Raw genomic sequence first — 18,231 nt, 5'->3', positions numbered from 1 at the left:
AGTTCTCAAATTTCATTCGTTAACTCATCTCTTCATAAATCATCAATACAAACAACTAGACTAGCACAATTATGCCTGTAAATTAACCATGTTCAATTCACAACCTATTGAATATTTTATTATCTAAACAGAAAAAAGAGAGCCTAGATCTTGTGAACAAATCTAGTGGGGGAGTAGATCATTACAATACATTTTTGTATAGCCTGGTTTGTTTGGCCTGGTTTTCTTCCCCTGATGTCAATACAAAAGATGTATACATACTAAATACAATGATGCACACTGAAGTGGTAAAATTTTTGCTTGAATGAAACATTTTAAGCTTTAATTTCTTATTCTTATTGTTGTTTTTGCATAATGACATGCCCAGAAAGGAGAAAAGGATTTATTGTAGGGTCTAGTGGGCAGAGAGACGCCAGTATGCACAGAGAGGGAGAAAGTCTTTGATTCTCATAAATTTTTCTCACATGCTTCATTTGAATACCTGAAGAAGAGGTATTCTATAAATACAAGAGATTCAATCAGATACTATCAGATTGGCAGCTACATAAACACTGGGTAGACGAGACATGTGTTGGATCTACACACTGTTGTGATAACTTCAATAGACATGACAAATGCATACATGTAATCATGCACATAATCAATGCAATACTTGAGTTTTACAGAAGTAGGGAGTCTCTAGCTCTCTGGCCAAAAATACTGTATGCCGTTTTAATTCCACGCTGTTAAAATTTCACGATTTCTCAAAGAGTACCAATCGCGATAGTTTTTAATTTCTCGCTGCAAGAAATTAATTTAAATTTCATATAAGCATTTACATGTTTTTTTAAAAACTAATGATAGCATTCACGATGGGTTTAATTTCGCGGAAAAATGATGGATCACGAACATAGCAAAATTAAAACCATAGTGATTATTTGCAAATCTACAGTATATGAAATCTCCATTTCAGGAAAACTTGTGTTGCTAGTCTCAGAGAGTGGGGTGTCTTACATCATTGTGCCAGCACAATGAATATTGCTTTCTCAATTCTAAAGAAAAAGGTATGTCATTATGTAACAAATGACATTCGATAACAAGACCCAAACGTTCCATTAAAACGAAAAATTTTACCACTTCAGTGCACATCATTGTATATGAACACAATTCTGTATAGAACTACAATGTCTAATTCTTAGAATATGAAAACCTTGTTCCATTTCAAACTTCCTTTTCTCACAAAACAGTCTATGATGACATGTTCAATCACAACTTATTATGCATATTTTTATATTCACAAATGAGCCTTAAATTACCATGTATTTGCAAATATTGGATAAATGCACAGTGGAAATACATGTACGTATATATAGTTATATTCACAGCACTCTTAATCCTCTCAGATCAAAACAAATATTACATCGGACAAATCCAAAGCTTTTTTTTTCCCCCAGAGATGCATTTATAATAAATTCATGATTTGGGAGGTAGATTTTTTTTAGGAATAAATGCATTGAAGGACAACGGACCTAATTCGAAATTTCGCGCCACTGCGCAGAAAACTGCACATATGCCTTGAATCAAATTGACTTGATTATGTATTCGCCATTTTCACAGTATTTGTGTTTTTTCATACTCACTTATGTTATAATGCACTCTGCTTCAAAATATATGATTAAACCCTTAACAATTATGACCAAATTATGACAAAATGGTACCCCTAACAAGTTAAATGATATATAACACTCCCATGTTCTAGACAATAAAAATATTTAAGATTTACTACCTAAAATATGGGGTATATTTTGCGTTATGCTGTTGCAGCTGAAAAATGGCTTTGTTTTCCAGTTCTTGTTTCAGGAGATTTACAATAGAAACTCTTAGTTATAGATGTCAAATCATTGTGAAATTATCCCTCTTTTATATGCAATTTACTGTATGTAAATCAACAAAATATTAGCGAAATAATGTTTAAATATGTGAAAATGCAGATATGTTATGAAATTTAATAAAATTCTACTGTTTGAACTTGCAGTTTAAAAAAATATATGTTAATGCATTACTATTACTTTAGGTTCATTTTAAAATTAGAGTTAAATGATAAATGAAACAATAAAGAAAAGTTTGAGTGGATTCTTCGAAACTTTAGAAAATGACACATTTTCTTCTTACTGGCATAAAAATGTCCCAAAATTCTGTAGTGTCCGCAACATGTGCTTATTCTGGAATGCATTATGAATTATATTTCTTTTATTTTACATGTAAGAGGCCAGTACAGCTACTAATCTATGTACCAAAAAATATCAGACTTTAGCTCAGTGTTGCTTGGAATTCTGGCAAATATATTGTGTTTTGTAGAGTCCGCAACGCTGTAGAGTCCGCAACAGCTTTTTAAATTCACAGTTTCTTCAAAGAAATGTAACATGATTTCAATTGATCATCACTATAATTGTCCAAATATTCAATACAAATATGTAAGGTTACAAAACTTAGTGGAACTATAACTTCATACTTTGAATAACACCCATAACGACTTGTTTATACATAATATTCAAAATCTTTCAATTGTCAGTCTTATGTTATATATTGAAAGTTAATTTTCATGTGGTATTTAAAACTGAATAAGTGGAAACTAAAGAATATATCAAGATGTTAATTGTTAATTAATAATTCTAGTTCTAATTAATACAGTTGTGTTGCGGACACTACAGTAATAACTATATACCACATTCATTTATTATTTTCACTTTTTATTTCATTAAATATTTTTGAAATGTAAAACACTTCTCTGATATTTTGCTCCTTTGATATTAATACAATTGGTTAACTGGATTAAGATAACAAATGGTGATTTTTGTACAAGATAACACTTCAAACTTACTGGTATATATATGGGTTTTATTTTCCAGGCCGGATAGCCATTTTTGACTAGCCTTTTTTATTTCCCTATAATATAACACCATTTACTGTACATATAGAACTAGTTAGAGATTAAGATTTTCAGTTTACTCCATTAAAACCAAATATGGTGTCATATAGCAATATTTCAATATATTGTAGTGTCCGCAACAATTTCAATACTGAAAAAAAAATTATGGATGCCTCAGTAAATTTTTAATTCATTGAATTTATCTATAAAACTATTTGTTATAACTTCTTTAATTGTTTTAAAATAAGTAAAATCATAGACATTTTTTAAAACTGCAAAACAATTATACATCAAGAAATAATTAATGGTCCTTGTTATGTGGTTATTTTCATCTCAATAAACCACATTCTGCATCTTTTTATATGACACATTTTCAAGAGTTGATCCGGTGGTATATAATTCAGCCTAGAAATGAACATTTATCAACAATTATTTTTATAAAAATGACAAAAGATTATTCTTATGGTTACTTGTAGTGTCCGCAACAAAAATGCCATGCATTTTCAAAGCTAGACAAGATACAAACGAAGATATCCAGGGTGTTATGACAAATGTATTTGAAATTTAGAAGTATTCAATTTAATTTTCACATGATAATTATATAGGTCTTATGTGTGATTGTAAAAGTAGATAAACTTAAGGAAGGGAGATAAATTAGGCAAAAAAATTAGCAAGTCATTAATGTGAATAAAATTTTTGTTTTCAAAGAGAACCATAAGATTTTTCTTTTATTTCACTGCAATTAGGTACATAATCAAAACCCGCAAGAAGTTTGGAATAAATAAATATCCTTAATATTTTATTTTAGACATAACAGGTGTAATGTAGTGTCCGCAACACAAGGTCTCGCCCAAAATTTGACTTTGCATAACTTTTTTCATAAGAATGCTTATATAAAAAAAATTTGGGACTCATTTGCATAGGTATTGTACTTTCTAGAAAACATGTCAATAATGTGCTGTTTGAATTTTTATTTTTTGGTCCAAGTGCAACACAATTAGCACAAATACTGTGAAAATGGCGATTGCAAAAGATAAAAAAAATTATACAGTCATTTTTAATTCTTTTAAAGATATTCAAACATTTCCTCTCAATTCAAAAATATTGTAAATATTTCAATTTATATTCATTTGTTGATTTTATGAATTAATGATTTATTTGGCCAAAGTATTTTCATTGAAAATTTCCCCAAAAATGTGCCCTACACCTGAGTTTGACATGCCCCCCTAAAAAATCTAAGCAGATGACCCATTTATTTTGTGGCATAATTTTCTGGTACATTTCTTGTTAACATTGTCCTTAAATATGAATAAAAATTCTATTGCAGAATTTTTTCAATGATCACTCTTATACCCTACACTGGCAATTTCCCATTACTTTCTATGGTAATTATCGATTCCCATCGCCAACTTTTGAAACACTCCCCATTAAAAATCTACATCGATGACCACATGATTTTTTTTTATTGATTTTAACTCACCAAAAGTCACTTTACCTCATATTAAAATTTGAATAAAAAATCTATTGCAGAAATGAATTAGGTCCATCGTCATTAAAGAGAGCCCTGGGCTACTAACTGTTATAAATAACTGGGGGAAAAAAGACAGTAGATCTATAATTAATGCTATGTTCACTTTTGTAACTTGAACAAAAAGTGATTTTGTTTTCTTTTGTTAGTAGCATGTACATTCTCAGAACTTGCTCAAAGGACACAATCACTGGCTATAATTACCTGTTGACCTCCACTGGTTTCTCTACAAACTTTTTACAGACCCTCATTTTGATGTTGTCACGAATCCATCTTTGTTCAAAGGTCATATTCACCTGCAAAAACACAGAGAAATTTATGACTATGATTCATGTATTTTTATTTAATTAAAGAAAATGTGCTTTAGGAGTAATGTACTGGTATTTTTGAAGTTAAGTCATATATATATATATATATATATCTATATATATCTATATATATATATATATATATATATATATATATATATATATATATATATATATATATATATATATATATATATATATCATATAATCCCCTAGTATATCAAAGATTGTATAAGGTTTACATCACAATTATATTTGGTTTGACCAATGATTATTATACTGCAAAAGTGGTTGCGTCAATGTTGACACAATAAAAATTTCTAGATCTAGTAGTTTATAAAAAATGTAATAAGGAAAAAAGTGAGTTTTTGGATTTATGACATTATATAAATATATATATACATATAGTTTTGCCATTTATTATGCAAATGAACATATGTCCTCTGATGTACTTATATATATATATATATACACCATTACAAAATCAGTGAACTATAGACAGTTTCTACAACCTTTAATTACATTATTCAGATTTATTATCTAGTATCTACATCTTGCAAATGCAATGGATTAATGAATTGCAGTTAATTTGACTGTATGCTACATGTACCTAAATAATTAAACTCTACGTAATTATATCTCCTGACAGGCTCCAGTCATGTGCATTTTTAATGAGACAATGTATACAGACATGCATCAGTATTTATGCAGGTATATAGAATTGATGCTGAAGTGTGACTGGTATTGATAATCGTTTTGATCCCATTGGATTTATGGTTTGTTTTGTTCTTTTGCTCTATTAATCCATTATCTATGAAAACTGTTATACTATCTCTGCTACTCCACCCATTTGTAATTGAAGGTCATACTGTATATTACAGGAAATGTCATTATACTTGGTTCTGCATATATATACATTAGGGATGGCAATCAAATACAAAATTGCCAATCGGTTAACCGCAAGACGTTCCGACCGATTAGTCGGTTAATCGTATCAAAAATTCTCGACATAGCTACACTATAAAGTGTAAACTGTAAGACTATAAAGATGTTCATGTACATGTAGTAACATTGTGCTTATATTTATATATAATCAGAATACTACATATATTGTATTTCAATTTTAAACTGAAATTGCATATGCTTTAAAAAAATTTCAGAAAAGATGTCAAGAAAGTTCATTCTGCATTGTCGCCATAATCAAAATTAAGTCTGAATTATCGCTTAACTTACGATGTTTGTTTGAGAATATAATTTGATAGGTAACTGCAAAGGATAGAGGAGGTAAGGTACACCTTATAATCAGTTTATAAAAGCTTATATGAATTAAATTATCCCAGGACAAAGAAGTTTAATTCACTGTAAAGTTTCTACCTTACCTCAGGGGCAGCCCCAACATTTTGGGCATCAACTGCCTCTTCATTGAAATGGAGACTGACCAAACTCTTGTTGCGTTTAGGGGTCCCCATCTCGTATGATATGGTGTCGGAGGGGTCAGCTGGACTGACCCTCGTTACTTTCTTCTCCATTCAGTTAGGCCATCCTTCCTGTCTTACATGTTGATCAACAGCGTATTGTGTAATTCTAAAAAAGATTTTAAACATTAGAATTTTCAAAAAAAAAAAATGTTCCATTAAATTATCTCAACCGATAGCTTTAGTCAGTGAACCCAGGTAATGAAATACATGATCATATTTTTTTCTAATTTATTTGGTATATATATATATATATATGTATCTATATCTATATATATATATATATATATATATATATATATATATATATATATATATATATATATATATATATATATTTACATGTACATTGCAGTAAACTTAGTTTACTATATGTTATATGCTGTGTTTGTAACTGAAACTCACTGATTTTAATATTTTTTTTATTTACCAGTATATATATTTTTTTTCATTTTAACATATATAAACTTTATAATTAAACACAACTGGGGAGTAATACAGGTTGACCACACCATTTTGTAAAACAAATTTCAACCTTTTTTAACACTTTTTATTACATTTATTTATTATTTTTTTTTTGATTAATGTTGTAAAATATACCAGAGAAATTGTAAACTTTACTAGCATGTACTTGTTGCCTTCACAAAAGATAAACACTGTATTGTATTAAGGTGGCTTTTTATTACTGGGTTATTAAATGATATATCATTGATACAGATTCCTTTGATATGATGCTGATACAACTGCTGAATCAATATGAAATACACATCATTACAAATTCAAACTATGGCTGATTGAAGAAATAGGGTCATACAAATTAAATCATCTCTCTATAGATATATACTATAAAGTGTAAATAGTTAACCTTTCCAAGCATGACTATCAGCTAAAGGTTCTTCTCAGAAAATAGTGAAATCATACTCCAATCCCCATCCCACCCCTGAACGTACACTACAGGTCTGTACTATGGCCCAATCCTATTCCTATAGCTCCAGAATCTATTACATGACCAAACTTGATTCTACAGTACATAAAAATGCATATATATAAGCATAATAAAAAGACTACATTGATTTGAACTTTGTTATAGATATCTCAAATACCAAGGATATGTTGAGTTGGAAATCCCAACCACTTTATTTTTATGTATAATGTACCTTAATCCTCTTACAGTCCTACCCTAGCCCTAGATGCCATGCTTGCATTGCCGATTCAGTGACATTTGAAGCTATACACTAATGGAATGAAATGTATGGAGATAACGAACAGTATTCAAACTCAAAAGTCCATTAATCAATACAAATTTTGGAGCAGAGCAAACACGGACCTCTAAAACATCAGAGGCAGGATCAGGTGCCATGAAGGAGTGAGCATCCCCTGCCGACCGGTCATACCCGCCGTGTGCTCCTTGTCATGATCGGGAAATAACAGAAAAATCTGTTGACATTTCAGTGCGTAAATAATGGCCTAAAAATTAGTATGAAAAACGTCAGTCAGCATTTGACTTAATGATAAATTGTATTTTCTGACAAGACCATAGAACTTACGAAATGACGACTTTACACAAAACTGCTGATATTCTTGTTTCATCAACTTGTTTGTCAATAACTTACCTCATTTTTGAAATTGCTCATACGTAGAGCATGCTCATACATATCGAATCAACCAAGAGATATAAACCCCGTATGCAGATGATGAAGGTATATTGTATTTTGTATTCATATGAAGCAGACTTTGTTCAAAATCATAATATGTGAAAGGAAGAAAACACTTGCTATGGCTTTCAACTTGACATTTAGATATATCAACGACGTATTGTCAATTAACAAAAGTTGTTTCCATTCTTATGTCGATACGATATATCCCGGTGAGTACTGATAACAGACCTCATTCTTTGTTCAGACAAGCTCAGTTGAGCATTTTGGATCGTGGGCCAGGGATAAAAATATCTTGACATATAAAAATGTATAAGCCTATTACATTAAATAGACTAGAGAGTACCACTTTCAGCCATTACCTGATTATACATACACTCATTCACTGTACAGCTGTACAGTTGTGCGGTAGGCCTACCGTAATAAATTATAATTCAGTTAATTGATTATCATTGGAACATAAGATGCAGCATGATTCCTGTAATCAACAAATATACAGTGAATAAAAATATGTCATGATGCACATAACAGTACGATAATTTGATATTTGTAAGGCACCATTGGCATATTGCAGGACTAATCTTACGTACCGTCGTACGCCGTACTGGCCATAGTGATAAAACCAAAATTCGTTATATAAACCTACCATTCAACAGTTTAACTTCCTCAAAACCTACTGCATCCCAATCGACTGATGCAAAGGTACATACTTACCAGCATTCTAAATTTATACTCCCGTCAATCATTTCATGTATACATATCCAATTTATTGAACGAAAAATCAAGTAAACAACGTGATCGTCTGGTTGTGTATCCGAGTGTAACGCGCGCTTTCCTGTACAGGAAGTGCAATGTTTTTCTCAGATCGATTAAAACGCTATAATGACTCGGATGGGCACTATGCACTGGTTGCTAAGCGATGATGTAATTTGCTTGTCATTTTGGACGAGATTCTGTACATAGATTTCGATTTGAAATATATATATATATATATATATATTTTTTGTAGGGGAGAAAAGAAGTATATAAATCTTTGATAATGTAGAATAGAATAAGTTTATATTTTATATTTATTGGTTTTAATTTTTCTTTCATAAATTACAAGGGTATTAGAATATTAAAATCACTGCATAGTAATATGTTGACGGTGCGACCGTTGGGGCGAGCGCATTGTTCACTTCATTTTAAGATCCGCCTCTTCAAACCGCACGAGACATTTGGAACGTCTAGACTGTGACGTCACATGACGTACGTTAGCTGCATTTCCATAAACAAAGTTTAAAAAGTGCACATATTTTAACAAAGAACGTTTAATCTACTATCTGCATGCAATATCCATTAAATTAAGGTGAGTTTATTTTTTGTGAAATTTTAGTTGTTGCTACCGCGTGAATGAAGTTAGCAGCGAGAACAAGAAGCAATGCATTGTGGGTCAGAATTACTGCGGAAAAAAATTCTATTGAATGAATGTGCAGTAGTCCGAATTTTCTCTTCGCCCAGGCGTTGTCGTTAGAGCTCGCAGTGACGAGCGGCGCTTCGCGCCGCTCGCTGCGCTCGCTATTAAATGAAAATCTCACTTAAATTTGAATTTGTCTTTATTTTTGTTATCAGCAGCAGCAGATTTTTTTTTTAAATTGCGGCTATATGGCAGTTGGTTTAATTAAAGCAAAATGAACAGAAAACAATCAATGTCTATTATTTATCTAACAAATTATTTCTTTCTTTCTTTCTTAGTTTCTTTCTTTCTTTCTTTATTTATTATGTGGTTAAATAAAGAGGCAAAGAGTTAAAACTGCTTTTCTTGTGCATATATTAATTAACTTATTTTTGAAACCGCAGAAACACGTATTCCAGACAAAAAGACTAAAACTATAATTAAACATTTCTCTAATTATTGGGTTGCAATAAATAACAATCAGTGGCGGATTTAAAGGAAGGGATCACCCGGCGTGCCCCCCCCCCCCTCCACTAAAGTTGTAAAATTCAATATAAATCATGGTTTCTTCCATGAAAAGAAATGATAATTATCGGACAAAGCCCCGGTGTAAATATAAAGTTTCATTTCTATATCCTTACAAGGCAGGAGAGTTTCTTGACACAGGACTAGACTTTGATTCAACAAATCAGATATACATGTACAAAAATATTTGTAGTTTAATAAATTCTCCTTTGGAATGATCTTGATCATGATGACAAGAAATAGTAAAATATCTACTTAGAGTACTTCATTTTTGCCTTACAAAACTTCTAGAATCCAGGAGCTTCCAGGGACTTTGTCATGGACCTCATGGTTGATATTAGCTGGCATCCAACTCCAAATCCTGGGTCCGCTTGTGGTCATGACAGGTGTACATCATAGCAATAACTAGTATACAAGCTACTAGGGTTGGAGTGTATGGTTGTGGATATGTTTCAATTAAAACAAAATTTGGATATGAAAAAAAATTGAATATACTACCTAAAAAATTTAAAACAATTTGTATCAAATTCAAAACAACAAATCATCATGGTGTGGAATTCCCCAAAATGATAGACTTTGTCATATGTGTAAAAAGGGACAAATAGCAGATGAGTAACTCTATATTCTAGTATGTCAATTTTTTTTCATAACCGAAAAAATTATATATATATATATATATATATATATATATATATATATATATATATATATATATATATATATATATATATATATATATATATATATATATATATATATATATCTATTAAGAGAGAGAGAGAGAGAGATCACGTTAAATCAAGCATAGTATGTTACCGGTGCCTGTGACATTAACAGAAAAAAATATGCGAAAAATTTAGCTTTGTGTACGCCCCACCCCCATTGCTTTAAAGTTGGTTCATTCATTTTCAAAATAGCTACTACGGTCAGGACCTAAAATCGCACAGAATAATATTACAGAAATTTACATTATTTAATACTGTAAATGTACCATATTTACTCATTATAGTGCACAAAACATTTTACAATATTTGGTGGAAACTGATTCATTAATTAGTTAACGTAGATTTAAGCACATTTCTGAATGTGCTAAATATTAATATATATGTTAAGACATTTAGCTATGTGCTAAACATGAATATATATATGGTAAAGACATTTAGCTATATACTTGATTTATTTTTGTACTTGCTTTCCGACAAAAGCGATAAAAAAAAAAATGCATAGCCAAATGTTAGACGTTTACACATGATGTCCTCAGAGGTTATAGAATAATACAATCGTTTGCATTTCTGGTAATTAATTCTTGAAAACCAGACAGCTTCAACTCAGATCTTGAAACACATCAGCTTCAACTAAAGACGAAAAACCAAAAAACTTTTAAATTCAAATAGAATGGTTAAATGCGATTGAATCAAGAACAGGGGGAAGACAAACACTTTAGTCATATCTGGAAATGAGTTTAAGGACACCAGCTGTTGTATGCTAATTAAAACGACAAAGAAACCGGTAAATCGATGGGATCGTGTACAGTTCTGATTTACGATTTCCTCGCACTTCTTATCAGCCCTCCGGATGCGGGACTTGTCTCATTTTTTTCTAGAAACAATTAAGACAAAATATTTCGATCACTTCCTATATTTCATAAAAGTGCTCATTAAGACATTAATATTAGGGTTTTTTCATGCATTATATGCTATATTGATGAAATTGCCAACAGCCTTTTTTTCTGCACGCAAAAAGAAATCTATAATCAGTAAAATATACTATAATGATTTAATTAATTTGAAATTTCTAAGCTTGCACAGAACAATCTTTTAATAAATAGTAAAGGTAAAATTACATGTTATGAAGATGGAAAGATAAAAAAAAAAATTACGTTAACAAAAGGTAAAAACACAAAATTGCCCAAGAGCCTTGCCTATTGCCTCAACTTATCTTGCAGCTGCCTTTTTTCTGAATACAAACCATAACAAGAGGCCCATTAGCCAAATCGCTCACCAGAGCACATTGGCTAGGAAAAAGCACAAATCAGTTCAGCATTGAAAAGTTGAGAGGGAGACTTGAATTTTACACTACCCGAGGATGCTTCAAGATCAATATAACAAATGACTTTGCTGTTCTTGAGCAGAAGATTTTTAAAGATTCTTATAAAGATTTTTTCCTATATATTCCTTTGTAAAAATTTGATCCCGCATTGTGGCCCCTCCCTACCCCCGGGGGTCATGATTTGAACAAACTTGAATCTACGCTACCTGAGGATGCTTCCATATCAATATGACTAAACAAGGCTTTTCTATTCTTGAGAAGACCTTTTCCTATATATTCCTATGTAAAACTTTGATCCCCTTTGTGGCCCCACCATACCCCCGGGGGTCTTCATTTGAACAAACTCGACTCTACACTGCCTGAGAATGCTTCCATATCAATATGACTAAACAAGGTTTTACTCTTCTTAAGAAGAAGATTTGTAAAGTACATTTTGTCCTATATATTCCTTTGTAAAACTTTGATTCCCAATTGTGATCTCACCCTATCCCCGGGAGTCATCGTGTGAACAAATTTGAATCTACACTACCTGAGGATGCCTCCATATCAACATGAGTAATCATAGTTTTGCTGTTTTGAGAAATCATTTTTTAAAGATTTTTTTCTGTATATTCCTATCTAAAACTTAAACTTTAATCCCCCATTGTGGCTCCTCCCTACCCCGGGGGTCATCATTTGAACACACTTGAATTTACACTACCTGAGGATGTTTTTCATATCAATATGACTAAACATGGTCTGACTGTTCTTGAGAGGAAGACTTTTAAAGATTTTTCCTATATATTCCTTTGTAAAACTTTGATCCCCAATTGTGACCCCACCCTACCCCCATGGGTCATCATTCGAACAAATTTGAATCTACGCTACCTGAGGATGCTTCAATATCAATGTGACAAAACATGACTTTGCTGTTCTTGAGAAGAAGTTTTTAAAAGATTTTTTTCTAAATATTCGTATGTAAAACTTTGATCCCCCATTGTGGCCCCACCGTACACCCGGGGTCATCATTTGAACAAACTTGAATCTACACTATTCAAAGAAGGTTTCCTAGTATATGTTTCCACTTTTTGGCCCAGTGGTTCTTGAGAAGAAGATTTTTAAAACATGCCACCGAATTTTCAGTACTTCCGAATTATCTCCCCTTGAAAGAGGACATGGCCCTTCATTTGAACAAACTTGAATCCCCTTTACTCAAGGATGCTTTGTGGCAAGTTTGGTTTAGCTTGGTCCAGTGGTTCCGGTCGAAAAGAAGTCGAAAATGTGAAAAGTTTACAGACGGACGAACAGACAGCTAGACAGACAGACAAATGGACAGCCGAACTACAGACAAATTGTGATCCTACAGAAAAGCTCACTCGAGCTTTCAGCTCAAGTGAGCTACAAACAAGTCACCCTTTATGCCGCATACCAAGATCTTTGGAAATCAAGTGTGGACGACATCATTATCCTATGACAATATAATTTGTATCATGATTGGACGTCGATTATCATTAAATTTCTTGAATACTAATTTCATGGCGTCAGTAAATCAAATCGTCAACAATTGATGATATAATTTGTATCATTAGTGGTAAGCGCCAGGGTTAACACTTCTGTCAAATATGTGCCATTCTAAGAAAAAAGCCAGGGAGTTTACATTCATACCACTCTACGACGGTCTCCATAATCTCATCATCAGACAGGAAATGAAATCAACGGAAAGAGCGTTTTAGTTTGGAGGAAAGGAAATTATCGCTTGGAAACAGGTCGAAGGAATAAGAATGGACTTCGAATTAATTTCCATTAACGCAGCAACTGTTACTTATATATATGTACAGTGCTTTGAATTGAACTATCAACAGAGGTAAAAAAAAAAAAATGTCCCATCAGTGGCTGCATATAAATCTGATCAAATGATGGAACACTGAAAATATAAAATATTTGATAATGGGAAGCGGAAAGAACACATTTTGCATTGTCAACTAAAAATAGAACCAGTAGTCTATATGCAGACTTACTCAACTGAAATATGGATACAAGCTCAAAAGTCCATTGAAACAATTTGATACAAATCAGAAGCAGAACAAAAACAGACCTCTAAAAGCTTTAGAGGTGGGATCAGGTGCCATGTAGGAGTAAGCATCCCTGTCGTACCCGCCGTGTGCTCATTATCATGATCGGGTAAACGGAAAAATCCATTAGAAGTTGAAGTCAGCACGTTTATCAATTATTTTATAACAGATTCATCATGTAAAAGCTGTGACTATTTCCAAGAGGATAATTTGCATTATGTTTTCAATTGTCCACTATATTATGGTCAAAGACAAGTTCTATCAATAAATTTACAAAATCGTAATCTTCCTTTTGACTAATCAAGACCCCGTTGTTGATATGCCGCGGTGAGGGGGATTCAAAGAACTGTGAACGATAGTATTGTTCTGCCGCCTACCTCCAAGTCAAATTTCAAAAGTTAACATATTTGAATGATTTTTATATAAATATTTATGTGAATTTTCGTAAAACATAGCTTATTTGGGAAAACAAAGAGAGATAATTCTTTAATTTGGGTAGAAATAGCGTTTTTCACTAGAAATCAACGGAAAAGGGAAAATATTTTTAAAACATTTTCCCCTCCGTGAAACAAAAATTCCCTTTTATGGGTTTTATGAATTATTATTTCACAAATCCTACCAAAGCTTTTGTTGTTTCACAAGGGGGGGGGGGGTATGTTTACAGACAAAAAACTGCAAAATTAGTCATTTTAATACCAATTTCAAATGAGATTACAAATAAAAAAAGGTCTTTTATAAATCTCTTATGTTGAATTTTGCAAAAGTTAAACATACGGAAAGATTTAAGGGTCATTTATCCATTTCCATGCGTTTTTGAAAATCTAGCGATTTTTAAAGCCTGATTTCAGTAAATAAAATTTTTACCCCCCCCCCCCTTTTAAAAAGAGTCGTAAATAAGAGCAATCAAGTTTTTGACACTGGTTTTAAATTTATTAATTAATCAATAATGAATGTTAACTCTTCTTTCCATTCAATCAAGTTTTAATGGCTAAACTGCCATTTATATGGGATGAAATAGGTGCAAAATGTTGGCGGGAATCAAGTTTTAGCGAGCGTATTTCTTTAGATCTCTACTCGGTAATAAGGGCCATTGAGCGGTGAGGGTTCTTTATTGTACTGACGCCCACCTTGACACGGGGCCTCGGTTTCTAAGGTGACTGGTCTCAACCGAAAAACCTGTAATATTAACTTCTCTTGTAGGGCGCTTGGCGAAGGAACAGTTACTACTTCATACATACATATAGTACTGAGTATGCTTACGTCTGAGGTCCATTGTTTGGCGTAAATAATTGTGATTATGATTTTAGCACAAAAATTCTGTACATTTGTTCTTGCGTACATTGATACACAAGAGCATGCTCTTAGTACGAACAATTTCTAAACGAGACAAGCTATTGACAAACAAGTTGATGAAACAATAATATCAACAGTCTCGTGTAAAGTCATCATCTCGCAAGTTCTATGGTCGATACAACGACCTTGTCAACAAATACAATTTATCATTAAGTCAAATGCTGACTGACAGACATACTTCTTGTTAGGCCATTATTTACACATTGAATTATCTACGGATTTTTCCGTTTTTTCCTATCATGACCAGGAGCACACGGCGGGTGTGACCGTTCGGCAGGGGATGTTCACTCCTCCGTGGCACCTAATCCCACTCTGATGTTTTAGAGGTCCATGTTTGCTCTGCTACTGACCTGTATCGTCATCACCAGTTATAATGCTCACGATACAAGTTTCATTTTTGCCATTAATTCATTTCAAAAGGGACAAATTCTTTAGGTACCATCTTGCTGCTTACTTTTCCAGGTCTGAATTTCCTTAAAATTTTGAATACGCTGCATCCAATGCCTTTAAAACCAGCAAGTTTTCAATATGTCTTGATACTCTTATATTTAACAGCTACATGCAATTCAGTGGCGGATCCAGAGGTTCACGGGGGGGGGGGGGGGGTTGAGACCCAGAGGGCCGAAGGGGGAGGGCATGGGAGGGGGTGTCCCCCTCCCGTTGGTGGGGGTCGGGGGCTCCCCCGAGAAATTTTCTTTAAAAATGGCTCCAAATAGTGCATTTTCCAGCATTTTAAATTGAATTGTAGTTAGTTTTTGGCCACTTTTTTTAAAGTTGGTTTTTAAGACCGACCTACCCAAAATTTCAAGAATTTGAACAAAAAATTAAAATTTGGGATTATTTCTAACTTCCATGTACACATGAAAAATTAGACTTTTCTAGAAAAAAAAATTAAATGTAAAATATGATAAAATTAGAAATATCGCAATTTGATATTATAATAGTATCCAATTCTTCATTTTAAAATGCACGTCCAATGTGTGCATGGCATTTGAAGCTCTGACTACAAAAATACAACTGATGTGCAATTTCCCAACACTTAGAAAATTTGGATTCTGTGTAGAAATCCGGGTCTAATTACTCTTTCAATAATTTGCAGTATATAAACAAATAATGATATTTTATATTGAAGAATAAATATAAATTATTTTGGGAAATTGTTGGAATTATAGCTTATTCACTTGGAGGGGGTGGGGTAATTATATGCACTCTTTAATTCTATTTTTTTACTCACTTACCAGCCTAATGTTTGAAAAAAGTCTTTGGGAAATTGTTGGAATTATTGCTTATTTATTTGAGGGGGGGGGGTTAATTATTTAATTATATGCACTCTTTAATTCTATTTTTTTTTACCCACTTACCAGCCCAATGTTTGAAAAAAAGTCTTGAAATACAATCAATAAAAAAGTGGCCAATTCTTGTTTTCACAGGACCTCTACTTTATACACATCACTTTTACTACAATTCATTATACAAAGTTGTAACCGTTAGTTGTTTTTTTTCAAACATCATTCAACTGTAATTTAAAAAAAAATATTTGCAGATCTTTTGTATTTTAAAATTGCATTGTAACTTTCATCTACAAAAGGAACACTTTCAATGTGCTTTTTGGTACAGGTCACAATCTAAACAAATGGTAAACCGTTATTACTCGAAGGGTCTACTTTAATTCCCAGAAGTAAAAGCAACCTGACGATGTCAGGAAAATATTGTATTAAATGATTTTTTTTCTAAATAATAAAAATATTCTCAGTTTATTCACGTAGTTCAAAAAACACTGATAAAGTAACATTGAATTATCGAAGAAGAAAATTCTTGAAAGAATATTACTTTAGCAATACCAAAACAGTACCGTAATAACTATGTGCAGTTTTGGTTGTCAGTGTATGACCTTGTATCATCACTAGCTGCACGGACTATCGACTATCATGATCGCTGCACTATTGATTTATTTACCTGTGTATTGTGTGCGCTCAAGCGGAAAGGGATTTCTCGTGATGACTGTATATTTCACCTCTTTGTGTAAAACAATGGGCTTGGATGGAGTCTCATTTATGAAGTATATTGTTAAAATGACACTTGTGTCCCGATCCCCCCAACCCCCCTGAATCCGCCACTGCAATTCAGTATCTGTAATACAGCATTTGAAAGTCTGCCAAGCGCATCCTCAGTTTGTTCTGCTCCGTGTGCACACTGTGCTTCAGTTTGTTTCACATGAACTCTTCTATCTCATTTTTGACATTTCAAATAATTTTTAAATTATCTTGAAAGAAAACAATCATCAAACATCAAAATAATTATTTCTAAATAGTTTCATAGTCAGATTTCTGGAACGCCTCGACTTCGTTGTTTTATCAATGTTGCGATGATCCTTCGATATGCTGAAAGTTTATTTTTATGCCCCCGGATCGAAAGATCCCGGGGGTATATTGTTTTTGTCCTATCTGTCTGTTTGTCTGTTTGTTTGTCCGTTTGTCTGTCTGTCTGTTGTCAACTTTAACCTTGCCCATAACTTTTGATTGGTTGGAGCTATAACTTTCATATTTCACATGTGTATTCCTTGTAACAAGACCTTTCTTTGGGTACCATCATATTTGACCTTTTGACCTTGACCTTGGAATTTGACCCACTTTTGCAAAATTTTATGAGACTTTAACCTCGGCCATAACTTCTGAACAGTTGGAGCTTGGGGTTTCAAACTTCACATGTGTATTCTTTGTGACAAGGCCTTCCACTTTGACCTTTTGACCTTGACCTTGGACTTTGACCTACTTTTGAAAAACTTTAACCTTGGCCATAACTTTTGAACAGTTGGTGCTTATGGTTTCAAACTTCACCTGTGTATTTCTTGTGACAAGACCTTCCTCTGGATATCAACCACTTTGACCCTTTTGACCTTGACCTAGGAGTTTGACCTACTTTTGAAAAACTTTAACCTTGGCCA

The 18,231-nt window shown here is 32.7% G+C and overlaps 1 protein-coding gene across 1 annotated transcript in view; it reads right to left on the bottom strand.

Moving 5' to 3' along the window:
• The window catches only part of LOC133186671 (transient receptor potential cation channel subfamily M member-like 2), a 73,257-nt gene extending 64,609 nt beyond the window's left edge, over window positions 1–8,648 (bottom strand). Inside the window, exons 1-3 of the mRNA XM_061321916.1 lie at window positions 8,589–8,648; window positions 6,124–6,328; window positions 4,641–4,732 (exon numbers count right to left, since the gene is read on the bottom strand). Of these exons, the coding sequence (XP_061177900.1) occupies window positions 4,641–4,732; window positions 6,124–6,273 (242 nt within the window). The 5' untranslated portion in view covers window positions 6,274–6,328; window positions 8,589–8,648. The remainder of the gene's footprint in view (window positions 1–4,640; window positions 4,733–6,123; window positions 6,329–8,588) is intronic.
• Window positions 8,649–18,231: the final 9,583 nt, after the last annotated feature.

Source organism: Saccostrea echinata, unplaced genomic scaffold (genome assembly GCF_033153115.1).
Source record: "Saccostrea echinata isolate AGI-Se365-2 ecotype Australia unplaced genomic scaffold, CSIRO_AGI_Sech_v1 ptg000014l, whole genome shotgun sequence".
NCBI classification, from domain to species: domain Eukaryota; kingdom Metazoa; phylum Mollusca; class Bivalvia; order Ostreida; family Ostreidae; genus Saccostrea; species Saccostrea echinata.
The sequence above is the reverse complement of the archived record's forward strand: the minus strand, read 5'-3'. Positions and strand labels throughout refer to the sequence as shown.